The sequence below is a fragment of the Elephas maximus genome, chromosome 2, assembly GCF_024166365.1.
Source record: "Elephas maximus indicus isolate mEleMax1 chromosome 2, mEleMax1 primary haplotype, whole genome shotgun sequence".
NCBI lineage: Eukaryota > Metazoa > Chordata > Mammalia > Proboscidea > Elephantidae > Elephas > Elephas maximus.
In genome coordinates, this window is record NC_064820.1 from 196,574,913 (window position 1) to 196,595,876 (window position 20,964).

The following is a 20,964-nucleotide window of genomic DNA, read 5'->3' on the forward strand; positions in this document are numbered from 1 at the left end:
CACAACCTCCCTCACCCACCCTTCTTCTCCAGGGTTCCCAGGAGAGCCTGGAGTCAGACCTGCCAAAGGTGCTCGTCATCGTCACTGTGGTGCTGGCCGCGCTTTTGCTGCTGGTCCTCGTGGTCATGACCACTGTCCTCATGTGTGTCCGGAAGAGGTGCTGCTCCCATCGCCCCCTGTGTCTCCAACCCGCCGCCTGTCCCCCCACCCAAGATATCCAGGGGGGGTAGAAAGAGCTTGGGTTTAGGTGTCAGGTATATCTATATTCAATTCCCAGTAGCTCATTGTGAGATCATGGGCAGGTCACCTCTCTGCCTGAGCCTTAGTTTCCTCATCTGCAAAATGGGCATGATACTAGAGTCCTCAAAACACTTAATGAAGTGATATACATCTCACACCCAGCAAGATGTCTGGCACATACTATGCATTGAATAAATACTTCTTCTTTTTCTTTTTCCAATACATATGCAGTCAGAGCTACATGTTACATGTGGGTTGGATTCCAGACCTTGCCATTGGCCACCTGTGTGGCCTTCAGCAAATCACTTCCCTTCTCTGACTCTTCCTTGTAGCCCCTGTAAAACAGAGCTAACATCCCCACCTGCCAGGCTCATGGTGAAGCCACTCTCTCAGAGCCTGCACGGGTGCACATGGGGGTGCACAGCAAATAATGGCTTTCCTGGTTCCCACAGCTACAGCCGGAAGCTTTGGGCTATGAAAGCTGCCAAGGAGGCCAGGAAGACAGCAGCAGGGGAGATGCCCTTAGCCCCTGCCATCCCCGGGACTAACATATACAACACTGAGCGGTAAACAGGGTCAAGGGTGGATAAGAAGCCTCATGGGGTGGCTCAGGGCCTTGACTGCTTGACTGGGAGGCCAACTGTGCATCTTCTTTCAGAGCCAACCCTATGCTGAACCTCCCCACTAAGGATTTGGGCTTTGAGTCCCTCTCTTCCTCTAGCGATATAGACCACATCAGGTGAGCATTGACCCTATGCAGGCAGGCTGGTGGGTGATGGCGATGATGGTGTGGTGATGATAGTGGTAGTGATGGTGGCCATGGTAATGGTAGTGATGGTGGTGGTGTTGGTGGTGGGGATGGGTGATGGTGGTGGTGGTGGTGGTGATGGTGGTAGTTGTGGTTGGAGTGATAGCGGTGGTGATGGTGGTAGTTGTGGTTGGAGTGATAGCGGTGGTGATGGTGATGGTGGTAGTTGTGGTTGGAGTGATAGTGGTGGTGATGGTGGTAGTTGTGGTTGGAGTGATAGTGGTGGTGATGGTGGTAGTTGTGGTTGGAGTGATAGTGGTGGTGATGGTGATGGTGGTAGTTGTGGTTGGAGTGATAGTGGTGGTGATGGTGGTAGTTGTGGTTGGAGTGATAGTGGTGGTGATGGGTGATGGTGGTGGTGGTGGTGATGGTGGTAGTTGTGGTTGGAGTGATAGTGGTGGTGATGGTGGTAGTTGTGGTTGGAGTGATAGTGGTGGTGATGGTGATGGTGGTAGTTGTGGTTGGAGTGATAGTGGTGGTGATGGTGGTAGTTGTGGTTGGAGTGATAGTGGTGGTGATGGTGGTAGTTGTGGTTGGAGTGATAGTGGTGGTGATGGTGGTAGTTGTGGTTGGAGTGATAGTGGTGGTGATGGTGGTAGTTGTGGTTGGAGTGATAGTGGTGGTGATGGTGGTGGTGGTGATAGGTGATGGTGATGGTGGTGGTGGTGATGGAGGTAGTGGCTGGAGTGATAGTGGTGGTTGTGTTGGTTTTTGGCCACAGACAGGGAGGGCTGGGCCTGCCAACTACCTGAGCTCCATCTTTTCCTGTAGCCTCAACTCCCTGGATGACAACATTGTGGACCTGGACCAGGAAATCAAGGCAACACAGGTAGTGAGTTGATGCCTGGGGCTTCTGACTCAGGGTTCTTCTCTGAAGGGGTGGGGTTCAGGACAGAGCTCGAGGGACCTGCAGCAGACATGGGGAGCAACAGCAGCCTTGCCTCTCTGTACCCGGCCCCAGGAAGGCCTGTGGCTTTAGAATGGGGTCCAATCCCTGCTCCTCCATTCATTCCCCATGTGACCCTGGGTGGATGACTTCTCTCTGGTTCTCAATTTCTCATCTGTAAGATGGGGGTCAGAATGCCAACTATACAGGGCTGTTATGAGGATTAAGTAAGAGCACACATACACATAACCTAGCCAAAGCAAGTTCTCACAAATCTGATTCCATCCCTTTATAACCTTTATATAAAAACTGCTGAGGGTGGGGGAGAGACAAGGAGATGAATAAGCACAGGCAGCAAAAGAGATGAAGGTAAGCTCAAACAGACAACAGTGCAGCCGTCTGTTAAATGTCTTAGTGGTTAGATTAGGTCAATAGTGCACAACCTGGGCTGTCGATCGGACTCACCCAGGGAGCTCTTTAAAAATATCCCCCAGGTCACACCCCAGAGATCCTGATTCTGTTGGCCTGGGGTGGGGCCTGGGAACAAATACATTGTAAAAGCTCCCCAGGGGATTCTAGAGTGTAGCCAGGATTGAGAACCACTGGAGTAGATCAGGTTTTCACATATGAGGGCCATCAGAGCCACATGAGGAGGGCTTGCTACACACAGACTGCTGGGCCCCACCCCAGGATCTCTGATTCAGCAGGTCTAGGGTGGGGCCTGGGAGTTCCTGGGTGATGCTAACAGTTAAAAGTGTTAGGCTATTTATTAACCAAAAGGTTGAAGGTTTGAGTCCACTCAGAGATGCCTCAAAAGAAAGGCCTGGCGATCTACTTCCTGAAAAAAAAATCAGCAATCGAAAACCCTGTGAAAGCGTTGGCAAAAAACAAGGCTCTAGAATTGACAGAATACCAACCGAGATGTTTCAGCAAACGGATGCAGTGCTGGAAGTGCTCACTCGTCTATGACAAGAAATTTGGAAAACAGCTGCCTGGCCAACCAACTGGAAGAGATCCATTTTTATGCCTATTCCCAAGAAAGGTGAGCCAACCGAATGCAGAAATTATTGAATCATATCATTAATATCACATGCAAGGAAAATTTTGCCAAAATCATTCAAAAGCGGCTGCACAAAGATTGGACAGGCCCATAAAACAAAATGAGACTAAAGGGGCACACCAGCCCAAGGGCAAGAACTAAAAGGCAGGAGGGAACAGGAAAGCTGGTAATAGGGAACCCAAGGTTGAGAAGGCAGAGTGTTGACATGTTGTGGGGTTGTTAACCAATGTCATAAAACAATATGTGTACTGTCTAATGAGAAACTAGTTTGTTCTATAAACCTTCATCTAAAGTACAAAAAAAAAAAAAAAAAAAGTGGCTGCAATGCTATATAGACAGGGAGCTGCCAGAAATTCAAGCCAGATTCAGAAGAGGACATGGAACGAGGGATATCATTGCTGATGTCAGAAGGATCCTGGCTGAATGCAGAGAATACCATAAAAATGTTTACCTGTGTTTTACTGACTATACAAAGGCATTCAACTGTGTGAATCATAACAAATTATGGATAACATTGCAAAGAATAGGAATTCCAGGACACTTAATTGTGCTCATGCGGAACCTGTACATAGATCAAGAGGCAGTCGTTCCAACAGAACGAGGGGACACTGAGTGGTTTAAAGTCAGGAAAGGTGCGTGTCAGGGTTGTATCCTTTCCAGATACCTATTCAATCCAAGAAGGTCGACTATATGAAGAAGAAGAGGGCAGCAGGATTGGAGGAAGAGTCATTAACAATCTGCATTATGCAGATGACACAACCTTGCTTGCTGAAAGTGAAGAGGATTTGAAGCACTTCCTGAGGAAGATCAAAGACCACAGCCTTCAGTATGGATTGCACCTCAACATAAAGAAAACAAAAATCCTCACAACTGGACCAATAAGCTACATCATGATAACCAGAGAAAAGATTGAAGTTGTCAAGGATTTCATTTTACTTGGATTCACAATCAACACCCATGGAATCGGCAGTCAAGAAATCAAATGACGTATTGCATTGGGCAAATCGGCTGCAAAAGACGTCTTTAAAGTGTTGAAAAGCAAAGATGTCACCCTGAAAACTAAGGTCCGCCTGATCCAAGCCATGGTGTTTTCAATCGCCTCATATGCATGTGAAAGCTGGGCAATGAATAAGGAAGACTGAAAAAGAATTGACGCCTTCAAATTGTGGTGTTGGTGAAGAATATTAAATATACCATGGACTGCCAGAGGAACAAACAAATCTGTCTTGGAGAAGTACAACCTGAATGCTCCTTAGAAGCAAGGATGGTGAGACGATGTCTAACATACTTTAGACATGTTATCAGCAGGGATCAGTCCCTGGACAAGGACATCATGCTCGGTAAAGTAGAGGGTCAGCGAAAAAGAGGAAAACCCTCAATGAGATGGACTGACACAGTGGCTGCAACAATAGTTCAAGCAGAGCAATGATTGTGAGGATGTTGCAGGACCAGGCAGTGATTTGTTCTGTTGTATGTAAGGTCGCTATGAGTTGGAACCAACTTGATGACACCTAACAATGGCATGGGGCACAGTTCTACTCTGACACACATGGGGGTGCCATGAGTTCAGAGTCAATTAGACAGAACTGGTTTTTTGAGGGTGGGGCAGGTGAGGCTGATGCGGCTAATCCAGGGCAGGGCATCTTCTCCTACCACTGCTGCCTCCTTGCCCTGCCTAAGAGGGCTGTACCTGGGGCCTCACGGCAGGTAAAAGCCACCACTAGGCCAATGCCAAAGAGCCCTGGTGGCAACGGTTAAATGCTCGGCTGCTAACCTAAAGGTTGGCATTTTGAACCCACCCAGCAGCTCCATGGGAGAAAGACCTGGTCATCTGCTCTCATAAAGATTAAAAAAAAAAAAAAAAACCCGATTCATAGCGACCCTACTGGACAGAGTAGAGCTACCCCATAGAGTTACCAAGGAGCACCTGGTGGATTCGAACTGCTGACCTTTTGGTTAGCAGCCTTAGCACGTAAGCACTACGCTGCCAGGGTCTCCCTCATAAAGCTTACAGCCCAGAAAACCCTACGGGGCAGTACTACTCTGTCACATGGGGTCACTGTGAGTCGAAAATCGATTCAATGGCAAGTAACAACAACAGCCTAATGACAGAGATGCTTCCACACTGCAGTTGCTGATGGTGGTGGTGGTGGGCCTCCTCTACCTGCAGGCGCAAGGTACCATGAGGAGAGCCCCGCCTCCCTCCTCTCCATTCTGAGCCTACGGTTTGGTAGAGGATGTCACCCACCCAACCACCCTACACCCACCATCCACTCGGCGCTGCCCACATTGGGTCCTGCCCTCTCATAGGCCCTGCCCTCCCAGACTCCCAGCCTTCCCCTCATGCTTCAGTATTTCCCTGAGGACCCCTTAATTGGAACGATTTGGTCAGCAAGTCACTCTTGGGCTTTACAATATGTGACAGTCAAGTGAGGGAGGGTGAACCACTGATCTCTGTTTGAAGATGGTTTGAGGCAAAAACCACATTTGGGAGGAACTGAGGCAGAAGGAACTCTATGGGGCAGTTCTACTCTGTCCTATAGGGTCACTATGAGTCGGAATAGACTCGATGGCACTGGGTTTGGTTTGGTTTTTTGGAGGCAGAAGGGAGCCTCTTGCCTGCCGGAGCTGGTTGCTTGAAGAGAGCAGGCTAGTGGCCCAGGCAGGGGCTGGCCCCCCTGGGAGAATGGAAGGAGTGGAGTCAGGTGCCCCACTGTGGGGGGGATTGGACCTGTAGGCTGGAAGGGGCAGGGAACACAGAGGGAAGAGTCTGGAGGGGGTGGGGCCGGGTCACAGAGTTTTCAAAGCCAGAGAAAAGACTTTGTCCTGGGGGAAGGGAAGCGAGATGGGGTTATATTTCTGAGAAGCCACCTCCACTGTCTTCCTGCAGCGGTGGAGTTTGGCCTTCTCAGGAGCCTCCTGTCCCCTCACCTCCCCTCCTCTCCCTGGGTGGAGAACACAAGTGGCACCTTTTTCAGGGAATCCCTTGGTGCTGCTGACTCATCCCAAACCAAAAAACCAGGTCTGTGGCAACTCCATGTGTGTCTCAGTAGGGCTTTCAATGGTTGATTTTTCAAAAGTAGATCACCAAGGCACCTCTGGGTGTATTTAAACCGCCAAACTTTTGGATACCAGTGAACACTTAACCATCTGTACCCCAAACCAAAAAAAAAAAAAAAGTTTCCATCAAGTCAATTCCAACTCATAGTGGCCCTACAGGACAGCGTAGAACTGCCCCATAGAGTTTTCAAGGAGCAACTGGTGGATTCAAACTGCCAACCTTTAAGTTAGCAGTTGAGTTCTTAACCACTAGGCCACTAGGGCTCCCTGTTTGTGCCAAACCAAAAATACCAAATCCAACCCCTTTGCCGTGGAGTAAATTCTGACTCATAGCGACCCTACAGGACAGAGTAGAACTGCCCCATAAGGTTTCCAAGGGGCACCTGGGGGGTTCTAACTGCCAACCTTTGGTTAGCAGCTGAGCTCTTACCTACTATGGCACCAAAAAAAAAAAAACCTGTTGCTGTTGAGTCGATTTCAATTCATAGCAACCCTATATGCTACCCAACCAGGGCTCCATAAATGTTTGTGTGGAATGTTAGTGACCTGAGAGGTTCATCCAGTCTACCCTTTCCAAGTCACCAATAGGGAAATGGAATTGGTCAAGGTTAGACAGCTGGCAATTCAGGGGCAGACCTAAACCCAGGACTCCTGCCTCCCAGGCCAGGTCTTTATCCTGGGCCGCTCTGCATAACAGCTGCCAGCTCAGGGTCTGTGGCAAGTGCTCCGGAGAGCACAGGCAGAATGTTCCACCCCTCTGGGGTTCCTTACATATTCCACTGTTTACCAGAGACTGAACAGCCTGTCTGGAAAAAGCCCTTGGAGTGCCCCAGGGAGGGTGGTGGCGGCGGGAGCTCTGGCCCTGAGAGTGGGTCTGCAGCAGAGTAGCTGAGGTGTGTGTGTGTGCGGGGGGAGGGGTGTCGGTCCATAGGCGGGCTATCTGTGAGCCTTGGGCAGGTCACATGGGGAGGGGGATAAGGGCAGGTAAGGTGAGTGAGTGCCATGATGAACTACAGGGGGGACCCTGGGCGTGCTGTGTCCCTCTGAGGGTTGCAGGAGAGAGATGCTGAATTCCACCAGGGACAGCATCACACCACGGACAGGGCAAGGGCTTTAGAGCCAGCAAAACCAATGGTCCAAACTCTGCTCCACCCTTTCCTGGCCATAAAGCCCTCTGGGCCATAAAATGGGGGACATGCTCCCTCCCTTTGTGGGTACTCCAGGTAATGGGTGGAGCATACCCAGCATCACGCCTGCCATGAGGTTCAGGTGTCAGGAACCGTGTCTGGATGGCTCCTTGGCACAGGGCCTGGTGCAACTCAGGATTGGGCAGATCACCAAAGTGCAGCTGTGTCCACGGTGGGGCAAAGGCCAAGCAGACCCTCCCAGGCCCACCTGCACCACCACGGGACACAGCCAGGAAACCAAGGTCCAGGAGGAGCAGGGAATCCCCAGTCATGTGGCCATCTGGGTGTAGGCTTGGAGGCGTGCCCCCTCCCCCAGAGCCTGGGAGATCACCCCATCTTGCCCCTGTCCACACCTGCCCTCTCTGTCCCCCCAGAAGGAGCCACTGCCCAATGTGATGGAGCCAGATGCAGAGCCCCTGAGCCTGGTGCTATCGGGAAGGCAGCAGGGCGCCAGAGACCGGCAGGAAGCACTGTCATTCACCAACAATGGCCTGGACACCACAGAACTGTGACAGGGCCCTGCCGCAGAGCCCCACCTTTCTGCCTGCTCTTCTTGGTTACCCCCAAGTTGTACCTATCCCTCTCTGGGTACAAAAATATATCTTGTTGCCCTGCCCTCTTCTGCTTTTAGCCAATCAGAACAGATAAGGGTCGGGGAAAGATTTTATTACCAATGTATACTGTGACAGCTTGTAGTCAAAAACCATGGCTGGCGGGGGGGCAGGGGACTGAGTGGTCACAAGGGACTTGTGGGGGCTAACAGCACAGGGGGAACAGAGGGCTGCAGAGGGTGGCCTTTAAAGGACAGCTGTTATAGAATGAGCTCTCCATACTGTCCCCATCGGTCACCAGGCTGCCTGTGGCCTGAGACCTTCCATGAGCCTCTGTGACCTCCTGGCCTGTCTGAGACCCTCTGACGTTTCTGCGACTCTCCCTCTCAGCTAAGCCCCCAGGGCACGTCCTGCACTGCCTTTGGCCTATCTGGGAATTGTGAACCAGACCAGATGCAAGGAGGAGATAGGGGAGGGGGACTGGGCTGGTGGGCACAGGTGAATTGGGGAAGGTCTACCAACAGCATGCAGGAGTCGTCCACGCCCTGGGGGCCAGCCCACCACATGGACACACTCACTCTTTCAGAACCTCACACGCCCAGGGCCACACATTCGGAGCCTTGCGCCCTCAAGATCCCAAACAACAACCCTTGCACACTTGGAGCTTTGCCCACTCACAGATTTGTACTCACGGTCTTTCCCACTCTGGGGACCTGGCCCTGCTTCAGGCCTCAACACACCAGTCTGAACAACTCAGTAGCCTGCCTGGCTCTGAGGGATGAGGGTGGGGTGTTGCACAGGTCCCCATGGTAGCCCAGTGTGACCAGGAGTGGAACTGAGGGCTGTGAGGGGGCAATGAGGCATCAGGGCTGGGTTCGTGGGCTCATGGCCACGAGGGATCTGGGTAGAGGGGGGTTCAGTGTTTGAGTCTGGGAGGAAAGTGGGCTGGAAAGAAGGGGTTGAGAAGGAACCTAGAGGCTGCCCACCCCTTAGGGTCTGGCGCGCGCCGAGGGGATCCTTTCTAGAGGCCTGGGTCCAGAAAGGAGCCTGAGGTTGGAAACCCGGGCGTCGGCATACAAAAGAGGCGCGGATCACTCAGCCGTGGGTCCGGCCCGCGAGCAGCACCGCGGCCGCCGCACACTCTGCAGCAGCGCGCGGAAGAGGCCAGGCGGACGCTTGGCCGCGCCCTCGGGGGGAGCGGCGCGCACAGAGCCCGAGCGGCCCAGGCCTGGGCGGGAGGTGGAAGGGGGTGCTGGCGCCCCTTGGCGGCCGTGCTCCTCGATCTGCCGCTCCAAGTGCTTCTGGATGGCCATGCCCAGCACCTCCACCTCCATAGCAGCGCCATACACCTCCCAGGTCATACCCTTTTCGTCCCAGCTCACGTCGCGCACAGGCTCGGCCGCCTCGGGGGGCGCCACGGCGGCCGCCAGCGCCGAACCGGGCCGCACCCGCACCTCGGGGAAGGCGGGCGGTGCAGCGGCCTGCGGCGTCATGGGCCCGGTGGCCACTGAGCGTGTCTCGGCGGCGCCCAGCGACACCTGCAGGCCTGCGTCCCGGCGCAAGGGCGGCCTGGGCGCGGGGCTCGGCGCGCGAGGAGCCGCCTGGAAGCTGAAGGCCGGGTCGCCCGCGCTGTCCTGCGGAGACATGGGGCTCACGGCCACTGAGACACAGGCCTCCGCGCCCGCCTGCGTGCCCGCGTCCTCGCGCGGCGGCGGAAGTACGCTAGCCTCCCACGATGGCGCCTTGGTGAAGTTGTCGCGAGTCCGCTGCCCGGACGGGGTCGCTGTGGCCTCGGAGCCAGGGCTTTTCGTCGCCCGGGCCACCGCCGGATCTTTCGGGCCGAGGCTAGAAGCCTCGATGCGGAGGGCGGGCTCTGGCTCTGTGCTGCCTCTGCCGCTCCCGACACCCTCTGGGGAAGGGGCTGCACCGTGGGACTTGCCATCTGACTGCCTGAAGGAGAAGCCCTCGACTTTCTGCAGAGTCGTGGGGACCACCTTCCCCAAGGCTCGAGTTTCTGGTTTTCTTGGAGACGCAGAGGGTGCCTTCCCCAGAGGAGCCACCTTCCCAGAAGCAATGGGGTCTGCTTTTCCCGAGGAGCCGGGATTCACCGAGGCCAGCGGCTTCTCGTTCTGTGAACACACGGCCTCTGCTTTTCCTGATGAGACTGCAGCCTCTTTCCCAGGGGGCATCGGTTCTGCTTTGCCCTCAGAGGTCAGCTCTGCTTTCCCTGAGGCACTGGGATCCACTTTTCTGGAGTTCCCAGAATCCCCTTTCTCTGGAGGCAGAGGATCCACCTTTCTCTCTGGGACAGCTCCTGCTTTTCCTGAGGACATGGGATCCCCCTTCCCCAAGGACACAGGGACTGTTTTTCCTGGAGTACTGGGGTCCACCTTTCCTGAAGACACAGAGTCCACTTCTCCAGAAGAGCCAGCTTCTGCCTCTCCCCTGGTCTCTACCCGTTCCACCTTGCCCAAAGCCAGGGACTCAGCCTTCCCAGAGGCCACAGGATCTGCCTTCTCCGAGGACAGTGGTCCCACTCCGATCCCAGTCACTGCCTCAGGTTTTACTGAAGATGGGGCCCCTGCAGTCCCCAAGGACTTGGGATCCCCTGGACCTGAGGACAAGGGGTCTTTCTTCCCCAAGGATTCAGGATTCACTTTTCCATAAAATGATGCTTTTATATTTCCCACAGAAATGGGATCCACCTTCCTGGAGGTCACGGGGACCTCTTTTCCTGAGGATGGAGTGTCTGACTTTTCCACAGATACAGGCTTGGCCTGCGCAGAAGACAAGGACTCTGGCTTTCCCGAGGACACAGGACCAACCTTTCCCAAGAAAACAGAACCCACCTTATCTGAAGACATGGGCTCCACAGTTTTCAAAGATGTGGGATCCATCTTTCCTGAAAACACAGGATCCATTTGCCCAGCAGATAGAGTTTTCATCATTCTCATAGACATAGGATCCCCGTTTCCTGAGGAGGCAGGATCCATCTTTCCTAGGAACTTGGGGTCCTCTTTTGTGGAGGACACAATTTCTGCATTTCCCACAGGTATAAGATCTGCCATCCCCAAGCCTGTAGGATCCCCCCTTCCTGAGGACCCAGGTTCCACTGTCCCAGATGATACAAGTTCTATCTTGCCTGAGGATCCTGGAGTCACCTTTCCCAAGGACCCAGGATCTGTCTTTTCTGCAGAAGCAGAACCCATGTTTTCCAGGGACATGGGATCCACGTTTCCTAAGGATGCAGGACCCACCTTTTCTGAGGACACCGGGTGCTCTTTTCCTGAGCACCCGGGATCCTCTTTTCTTGGCAATGCAGGCTCCACTTTGCCCGAGGACACAGGATCCACCTTTCTCAAAGACCCAGGATCCTCCTTCCTTGGGGACACTGTATTCACTTTTCTAGAGGACATACAATCCTCCTTTCCCAAGGATCCAGGATCCATCTTTCCAGAAGACACAGGATCCCCTTTTCCCAGGATGGTAGGCTCTGTCTGTGCTGTAACTATGGGATCTGTCTTCCTTGAGGACCCAGCATCTTCCTTGGCTGTGGAAGTGGAATCTGCCTTCTTTGAAGACTTGGAATCCATCTTTTCCAAGAACATAGGACTTCTATTCTCTGAAGATGTGGGATCAAGTTTTACTGAGGACACAGGCTCTGCCTTCGAAACCCCTGGCTTCACAGAGAAGGTGGTTTCTGGGGTCCCTGAGGTCAGGGCTTCGTGGATCCCCAGTGTCCCCTGGATGGCTGCCTCTTGGGGAGGGATGCAGGTTGGGGAAGGGCAGGCCAAGTTCCCACCAGGGGCCTCAGAGCAGGAGGCACCTTCCACAGCCCCACTGGGGCTGCTGTGTCTAGAGTCCATGCCTGGGCCTTGGTCAGGGGAGTGTCTGGGGGGTGCAGAGCTGGCCTTTTGCTGGGAGGGGCAGCACTCCCTCATGGCTGGGCCCCCAGCCCCCAGGCTCCCATCCTGTGGGTGGGAGAGGGCTGTGGGCTGCCGTCCTGGGGGGCTGGGGTCCTTCTGAAGCAGCTGGAGCCAGGCTGGGTCTTCAGCACTGCCCATCTGCTCTCACGACCATGCTGGGCCCCACAGCTGCTGCCTGGTTCTGAAACACAGAGAAAGCAGACTCAGACTCAGGGGAGACTCAGCAGGGAAGATGCCTCCTCCTTCTTGGAAGGAGATTGCCAGAAGGCAGATTCTACTTCTACAAGCCCTCCAAGCAGCAGGGCCTCCTCACTGGGTTCTCTGCCCATCTGGATCCCTCTCGTTCAGTGAACCTATGCTAGAAACACAAATCCAACCACGTCACTGCTTCCAGTGGCCCTCTGGATAAAATGGCATTCAAGTCCCTTTACAACGTAGCCTCAGTCTAATTTTTCAACTTCATTTACTATTGACTTTCCCTTGTCAGCCCCATCCCATGCGCAGGCTACCCAGAAGTTATACATTTGCTCTTCTAGGCCAGGGGCCATAAACTCTGAGGCCATAGGGGCCAGGTAGGTAACTTAACTGAGGAAGCAGGCTGAGTAAAACACAAGAGGGAGTGGTGGGGACTGTGACAAACCAGAGAGCATATGCCCTGTCTAAAGCGGGAGCCACTACTCAACCTGGCTGAGTGCTGCTGTGGAGAAGTGTGGACCTGGTAGTATCAGCTCTTCTGTTTTCTCAAGAGAAGTGGGAAATCCATAATTTTAATGAAAAAGTTCCTACTTAATTCAAGTTAAAAAAGAAACACTACACAGGCCAAACAAAAGATGTCTGTAGGCCATCAAACTATGTTTGTGTAGGTCCTGGGGAACCACAAACGGTTTATAGTCAAGAAAGGGACACAGTCAGATGTATGTGTTTTCAAAGATTGCTCTGGGATGGCGTGGAGACTGGGATGAAGGAAGAGAGGGGCCAGCCAAGACCTCTGAGGAGGCTGTTCAATCATTAACCCATTCAGCTAGGACCTTCTCTGTTACAGGCCCTGAGCAGTTGCAGTAGTCTAGATGATAGTGCAAGAGAGGTCCTGGGGATGGAGAGCTGGAAGTCAAACTGAAGGACTGGAGGGAAACTGTCAGGAAACCAACTGACTGTGGGGGTGGGGAAGTGAGGCAGGATTCTGGTTAGGGTGGGGGTTGCTGGTGATAGTGCTGGTAAGATCTGGAGGAGGGGGAGTTCCGCTTTGGACAGGCTGAGCTTGTGGTGCCTGAGGACATCAGGGAGTAGGGTCCGGAAGACAGCCGGAGCTACAGGCTCCCCTGTTCCATTTGCCACTCAGCAGCCAGGGTGAGCAGAGCTCCTGATTCCCCTAAACCTGCTCTTCCCACCATCTTCTCCCAAAGTTCTTTCTCCAGTGCTCAGATCAACATCCTTAGAGTCACCCTTGACTTTCTTTCATACCCCATGTCCCATTTACCAGCAAAATGTAATGGCTGTACCTACAGAATGTATCCAGAAGCTGGCCACTACCCTGGGCCAAGCCCCCATTACCTCTCACTTGGATAATCCCTGCCTTTCTTTTCACCCCTACAGTTGACTTTCAACAGAGCAGCCAGACTGATCTTGGTAAAACCCAAGTCAGATCATATCCCTCCTCTGCTCAGGACCACGCAGTGTCTCCCCAGCTCGCTCAAAGTAAATGCACACTTTACAGTGGCCCACAGACCGTGCATTTTCTGGGCCCGTTACCACTCTTGATCTTGCCCCCTACAGCTGTCCCTCTCCATTAAGCTGCCTCAGCTACACTGGCACCTCACTGATCTTTGAACACGCCCTGCCTCAGAGCCTTTGCACTGGCTGTTTCCTCTGCCTAGAATGTTTTTCCTCCAAGTATCTTCACAGTTTTTGCTGCCTGAGGTTTCCCATCCTGTATACAAAAGCCTCCTCTCCTACCCTGGCTGACACTGCTCATAGCCCTTGCCCTACTCCATTTTTCTTCATAGAACCTGTCATCAGCTGACATATTATGTGTATTTGTTTACTATTGATGGTTTGTCTCTCCCATTAGAATGTCAGCTCCAGGAGGGTGGGGAGTTTGTCGTGCTCACAAATGTATCCCCAGAGGCTAGAACAATGACTGGCATGCAGTAAGTAAGTAAGCTCCCAATCAATACTTGTTCAATGAATGACTGATCTTTCTAACATGCAGATCCAATCATGTCCCTCCCTTGCTCAAAACCATCCTCAGTCTTGCTGGGAAACTAAATTGGTTGTAATCTTTTAGGAAGGACATTTATCAGGTTCCATCAATGTTTACAATGCAGATAGCACTGAAGCCAGCAAGTCCACCTCCAGAAAGGGTCCTGAAGATGGCCAGTGATATGGCAGGGGTGTACGAGGGTATGGCTGGTGATGGCGACAACCAGGGACGGGTTACATGAAAAGCAGACATCCACACCCAACAGCATGCAGCTGTGAGAATGCATGGAGTGATAAGGCGAGATGTCCAAGATAAATTAAGTGACAAAAGTTAGGGGATGGTGTCACCTAGGACAGAAGTCTAGGAATGTATTTCACATAAAAGAAAAAAGAAAACTGGTTGCCGCTGAGTTGATTCCTACGCATGGCGACCCATGTGTGCCAGAGTAGAACTGCTCCATAGGGTTTTCAATGGCTGATTTTTTAGAAGCAGATTGCCAGGCCTTTCTTCTGAGGTGCCTCTGGGTGGACTCTAAACCGCTAACCTTTCGGTTAGCAGCTTAGTGCTTAACTGTTTGTACCATCCAGGGACTCTACAGGCAGGCAAAAAATTAAGGCTAAAAACAAGGCAAAACCAGTTAGCGTGAATCTTAAGAAGATACACATAGTGAATGAGGAAAAAGTTAACTGAGTAAATTAAGCTTTTGTAGATATACGAAAGGAACTTGTACACTTCTCAAAAGGCCTTTCCTTCGAGCTTTTGCAGAAACAGCGGATTCTTCAGCAGCATCATGAAAACAAGCCAGTTAATGTTGATGAAGCTACAAGATTAATGGCTCAGTTGAAAATCAGTGGCGATACATCAAATTTCAAAAAAAAAAGAAATAAGCCCAAGAACCAATAACTTAAGTGTTTAATACCCCTCAAAAAAGCCAGGGGGCAACTGTTATTAAGATCCCATGCGTGTAGCCAAGGATAAGGACAGACACACATTTATGTATAAAGAGAAAAATTATGAAAGGAAATCCATGGAACTTTTAGCAGTGATTGGCTCTGGGAAATGAGATTTTTCTTTGTACGCCCTTGTATGATTTCTGCATTTTGGTTATGTGTGCACGTACTACTTTTTTTAAAAGTGAAGAAGAAAAAAAATGAGACAAACCCTTAAACCCTTAATGACTCCCTATTACCTTGGGGGCCAAGTCCAACTCTTTAATGTGCTTCCAAGCCCCTATGTACCAACTACTTACCTGCTGGGCTTTATCTTTGGTTACCCATTTCCACTCCCAAAGCAGGTGTGTGTGCACACACATACACTCTCACATGTGGACACACACACATGATCTCCCTGGGCTCATTCAAGGCTTCATATTCGCTCATCTCAGGCTCCAAAAACACCCACCCTGTGCTGGAGGAATCTTTCCTTCCCTCCTTGCCTGGCTATCTCTTACTGTGCCTTCAGGTCTCAGTTTGAACACTACCTCCTCCAGTAAGTCTTCTTTGCCTATCAGCCTCCTTTGGCTTCCCATGGCCCCTTGTTCTTCCCCTAACCAGGCTCATGCCACCCTCCATATAGTTATTTGTATCTCTGGGGCCCCCACTAGATCTCAGGTCCCTGGAGAGGGACTCAGTGATGCTGTTAACCACTGGGTCCTCCAAGCTTTGGCCTTATCGGACTTGGGGGAATGGGGACCATCACCAAGATGGGGACATGGGAGGAGGGGCAGGTGTCCAGAGGATGGTGAGGCACTGGGTTTGAGGATGCGGAACTGAGGTGCCTGTGGGACTTGTAGGGGGGACATCCAAGAGGCAGCAGGGAGGCAGGTCTGAAGCACAGGACAGTGCATCTGGTTTTGATCAGGAGCAAGAAGCTTACTAGTCCCTGTGGGTCAGGCAGACACCAGATTTCAGTAGCATCGGCTGGGCCCATCTTCGTTTTTCGCCTTATGATAGTGATATGGACACAGATAAACATTACTTCCAATAAGAAAAACAATGGAGCAAGCAATATGACCAAAGGCTCCTGACATCCTCAGAGTCAGGGAGACAAGAAGGAGTGGTGGGGACTGAGGCAAACTGGCCCCTTCTAAAGGGGCAGCCGCACTCAGTTCCCACTGATTTTGGCCAAGTAGGAATTTATCCATTAATTTATCATTTATTAAACACGTATGCAATGTTCTAGACACTGTTCTCGGTACTGGGGATTCAACAGTGAATATAAGTAAGCAAATAAATGATATAATTTCAATAATAGATGCTGTGAAACAAAGGAGTGGGTAGCTGGTTTAGATAAGGTGGTCAAAGAAGGTGCCTCTGAGGGTAACCTCTGAGCCAGCCATAGAGAGGCCTTAGTGGCTGGAGGTGGAAGGGAGAGAAGGAAGAGGGGAGGTGAGGGAGGAGACTGGGAGAAGAGAGCCTATCAGGCCAGATCACATGGGGCCACAGGGGAGGAGTCAGGGTTTATCCTGAGGGTACCGGGAAACCCTGAGTGTTTTAAGCAGGGAAGTAAATGTGGCCCCCTTGTGGCCAGGTCTCCTAATTTCTAAAACAAAGTCATAAACCTGTTTTTTTCTATATTTTAAATATTGGCTCATTTTTTAAATACCATGTAGGTCAAACAAAAAGCTTTTGTGAGCCAACTTTGACTCCTTGGTCCCCTGCTTGCAACCTCTGGTCTTTGGGACTGTGGCAGAGGACACTGTAAGTCAGAGGGAGTGGGCAAGAGGGGAAAGAGAAAGGGCCCAGGTTCTGGTGAAGGCTGAAGCTGGAAGGGGTCACCCAGGTGCTCATCCTGGGGTCCTCACACACTAGGCCCCTTCAACAAGCTCCATCCCCATGCGTGAACCCTGGGTCTGGAGCAGGGGCCCCAGGGCAAGAAGTCAAGACCTCCCCACACTGACTGTGTGACCTCTGGCAAGGCCCTTCCCTTCCCTGGGGATGCTGACAAGCCCACCTGCTGTCCCCACAGGGCTGCTGTGGGAATTAAAGAAGATGAGGGGTGTGTGAGGCTCTGCTCACTTTAGGGCTGGGCTGTGTACAGGAAGGCCTGTTTTTATCTATTCAGCCTGTCAGAGCCCAGCTGTGCTCCCAGGAGGGGGCAGGGGAGGGCAGGCCTGTAGCAGAGGCACCAACAAGCAAAACCAGGCCCTCAGACAGGCTTGGTGGACCGAGAGTGCAAAAAAAAAAAAGAGGAATTAATTTTTGAGCATTTAAAAGTTAGATGATTTCATGTGAGAATCAGATTTCCAGTTTCTGTTGGAAAACTAAAATGTGGCCACCCTGAGCTGTATCCTGCCTGGCAACAGTCAGCTGGAACTGAGTGAAGGCAGCCTCCTGAGAGGGGTGTGTGCTTTCCAATTAGCTGAAATTTCCACCCCTCCTTATGGTGTCCCGGACACTGAGGGGCACTGAGGTGTTCTGTCGCCATTGATCACTGAATTTGCACTGTTGTTTTTCTCACAGCCAGTGCCCCATGTATGCTGTCCTCCTGGCCTGCAGTCACCTGAGGTTTTGACTTTTGGCCTAGACACCGAGAAAGGTGGGAGGCAACCTCACGCACATCCAGCCCTTACTATATGTGCAGACCCCATATACCTGCCAGAAAATAAAGCCTAACCAGTTGCCATAGAGTTGATTCCTACCCATGGTGACCCCATGTATGCACAGTAAAACTGCACTCCACAAGGTTTTCAAAGCTGTTGCCTTTCAGAAGCAGATTGCCAGGACTTTCTTCCAAGGCACCTCTGGGTATGTTTGAACCATCAACCTTGCAGTTAGTAGTCAAGCGCTTAACCATTTTCACCACCTAGAGACTCCTACACCTGCCAGTTGAGTACTGTATTCCTATTTCCAGAGTTGGAAAATGAGAGGTTCTGAGAGGCAGACACATCCCATCTGCTAACATGCCTCTCTGGAAGCTTCCCTGGAAGTGGCCAGCTGCCCAAGTCTTGTAGTTCTCAGCCTCTGATATGGGATAAGGGCTGGTAGGGACAGAGCTGGCCAGGAAGTTAGACAGATCTGACATCAAGCCCCAGCTTGGTCACTGACTTGCTCTGTGACTTTTGGTGAGTTTTTCTACACTCTGGGCCCCAGTTTCCCAATCTGTGAAATGGAAGGGTGTAGTTGTATCTGGAAGAGTTGGCCCAGCCCTGGATTTAAATTCTGTTCAGAGACCATTCCCAGAGCCTCTGTTGTTCGCTTCTGCAGGGCTCTTCCCAGCTTTTGAGGAGGCCTCAGTATCCTCTAGCCCCTTCTCAAAGAGGCACCCAGCCCTGGGGCCTCCCCTCCTTACCCCAACCTCTCCCCAGAACTCAGCTCACTCTCCCACTGAGTGCCTAGGGCTCGGTCCAGCACTCTCAGGACCATTTTTTCATCTGGGCCCCACAACTCAGGAGGGAGGCATTATCATCCCATTTTACAGATGAGGACACTGAGAGTCAGAGGGTTAAAAAGACTTAACCAAGGACACACCTAGGGGATGGGGAACTGGTGTTCAAAGTCAATAGTGTCTGAACCTAAAGCTCAGGTTCTTCCCACCTGTATCAGCTAAGATTTTGGACACCAATGCTTAGCCCATAAAACCCGTTTCTGCTCTTTGGGGTCAGGCCAAGGGGCCTTCTGATCCCCTGGACCCCAGAGACAATAGCGCCAGGGAGAGGATGCAAGAATGTTCCTGCATGCACACACCCACCTGTGGGTACATGTACACCCCAGGAACAAATGTTTTACACATGTGTGCACAAACAAGTAAGTGTGGCCCAACTCACAGAGATGGTTGCACTGACCACTGGGTGTGTAAGCCTGCCCACCTGGGCATATAGAGGCATGTCAGGGGGCTTGTGGATGTCCGTGCAGGGTAGGCCAGCCTGGGGAACCAGGACCTGGCCATGTCCTGCTCAAGAATAGCTTGGTGTCCACGCGCACAACCTGTACGCGCAGAACGGCCTGTGCGTGCATCCTTTGTCAGAACCACTTGGACCCTGTGGGTATGCACATGTGCACATGGCCTCACAGTCTCACTCATGAGAGAGCTGGCCTAGGGGTGTGCACAGGTGGGTCACCAGGCAGAACGACCCTGGTGAATAACCATTCAGGCCACGGAGACCCAGCTAACCCATTCCTTTCCCTCTAGGATTTCTTCCCACTGTGGACCCATTGCCACCCCCAATCAGGGCCGGGGCTGCCAGTGTCTGCAAACACCTCCTCCCATGGTGACAAGACCGAAAAAGGCTTGTGGGGCTTTGCCAAGTGTGTGCACCTGTGTGTGTCTGACAATCCCCATCCGCCTGTTCCTTGTACCTCTGCCCCTAGTATCCTCATAACAGTAATGCCTCCTGCCTGGGGCTGAAAGGGAAGGAGGAATCTAGCAAAGAAGATAGCCAGACCCTCCAGAAACAGCCCCAGACCATCCATCCAGGAGTGGACATGAAGGGGTGTGCACACTTGGGCTGGGTAGGGGTGAGGGTGGGCTAGGAAACAAAGTGTGTGTGAGAGGGAGCATGTGCACATGAGTGACAGCCTACTCCAGGGTCCAGGAATACATAAGAGATGCCATGAGCAAGGTGGCTGTGTGTTGTGATCAGTGAGTACTGGTGAATTGAATGTGGTGTGCTCAGCAATGGCTGATGTGAGTGTGTGCTGTGCCTGGGTGTGTACGTGGGACTCCCGCACTGTATAGTGGAAGGTGCACAGGTGGCTGTGTGTACGTCTAATGGAATGACCACGGGCCACAGTATGTGTGTATATCTGTGGTCTCCCCCAGGAGTGAGGCACCCATGCATGGCCGCGGTATGTGTCAGCATGCGTGATAGTGCCCGAGTGTGTGCCACACTGGGTGTGTGATGCCGAGTGTGCTCAGTGGTGCGAGTGGAACCATTCCAGCGCCCAGCTCGCTCCAGGGGGAGATGAATCAACGCGGCAGACCACCTCCCCCCCTCCCCCCGCCGTGGCGGGAAGCGCCCCATTTTGTCCGGCCCTGCTGAACAAAGCGGCCGCCAGCTGCAAGGCCAGGAGCGGTGGCCCGGCCCAACATACAGGGAGGCCTGGCCTCCAGGGCCCCTGGGGTGTCTGGCCCGGGGTTGCTGGACCTGCCCCCGCCCTGCCCCGCCCCACTCCGGCAAGAAGCTCGGAAACGGGCACCCACCGCCCCCGGGCGCGCGCACACACACCTGGGCGCACGCCGCGCGCGGGGCCGAAGCCTGGCGACTAAGGAGGTTAGAGCACTCCGGACAGCGGCTCCTGGCCGGCCCCGAGCGGAGGAAAGGAATCGACACCGCCGGCCCGGAGGGGCAGGAGGTGCGGGCGCAGAGCTTACCCGGCCCGTGCGCCGCTCCGGCTCCTCGGCGCGCTGTGCGCTGACTCCCGCCGCCCGCTGCCGCCGCCTAAGCAGCCTCTGCTGCCTCCGGCCCGGCTGGCGGGCGGACCCGCGGACTCCGCGCCGCCGTCCCCCGCGCCGGCTCCGCGCTCCCGCCCCGCGCCCCGCCCCGGGCATGCGCGCTGACCCACCCGCAGCCTCGGAAACGGGGAGGGGGCGGTGCCGGCGGGGAAGCCGAGCCCGGAGCTAGAGGAGTCCTTCGCCAGCCGCCCCTCACCGCAGCCCCTGGGCCCCCGCGGGCCCCGCCGTCCACGGTCAGGCTCCCATTTCACAGACTAGGAGACTGAGGGGCGGAGACGCAGCCCATTTGCTGCGCGCATGCTGAGGGCGAGGCGCGCTGCCCCTAGATCTCACTCAATCCAGCCCCGCGAACGCCTTCTTGTTTTACCAAGAAGGGAATTGGGACTCAGAGGTAGCCACTTGTCCGAGGACACGCGATGCCTGGATGGAGACCCAGATCGGCTCGGTCTATGATCTCCCCCGGCGCGGAAATTTCCCGCCTCTCCCTCGGCCGCACTTCCGGCGGCCTCCTCCACCGCCCTCCCCCGCCCCCGGCCCTTTGTCTCTCGCCGCCCACGCTCCCGCGAGCAGCGGGGACGCGCGTGGTAGTGGGGAGGGGGTAAGAGGCGTCTTGGATTCCCCAGCTGCCAGCCTTTCCAGCTAGGGTGCCCGCT

General features: G+C 53.3%; 2 protein-coding genes across 2 annotated transcripts in view; one reads left to right on the forward strand and one right to left on the reverse strand.

The window, feature by feature from the left end:
* The window catches only part of CDHR2 (cadherin related family member 2), a 41,248-nt gene extending 33,495 nt beyond the window's left edge, over nucleotides 1-7,753 (forward strand). Inside the window, exons 27-31 of the mRNA XM_049858929.1 lie at nucleotides 33-157; nucleotides 693-806; nucleotides 899-979; nucleotides 1,820-1,877; nucleotides 7,622-7,753. Coding sequence (XP_049714886.1) covers nucleotides 33-157; nucleotides 693-806; nucleotides 899-979; nucleotides 1,820-1,877; nucleotides 7,622-7,753 — 510 coding nt within the window. The remainder of the gene's footprint in view (nucleotides 1-32; nucleotides 158-692; nucleotides 807-898; nucleotides 980-1,819; nucleotides 1,878-7,621) is intronic.
* A 1,130-nt stretch (nucleotides 7,754-8,883) lies between these two features.
* GPRIN1 (G protein regulated inducer of neurite outgrowth 1) lies at nucleotides 8,884-20,344 on the reverse strand. The gene is made up of 2 exons (XM_049858940.1): nucleotides 20,231-20,344; nucleotides 8,884-11,899 (listed from the first exon to the last, which is right to left on the reverse strand). The coding sequence occupies exon 2, from the start codon at nucleotides 11,854-11,856 to the stop codon at nucleotides 8,884-8,886; it is 2,973 nt and encodes a 990-aa protein (XP_049714897.1). The 5' UTR covers nucleotides 11,857-11,899; nucleotides 20,231-20,344.
* Between the last annotated feature and the right edge of the window lie 620 nt (nucleotides 20,345-20,964).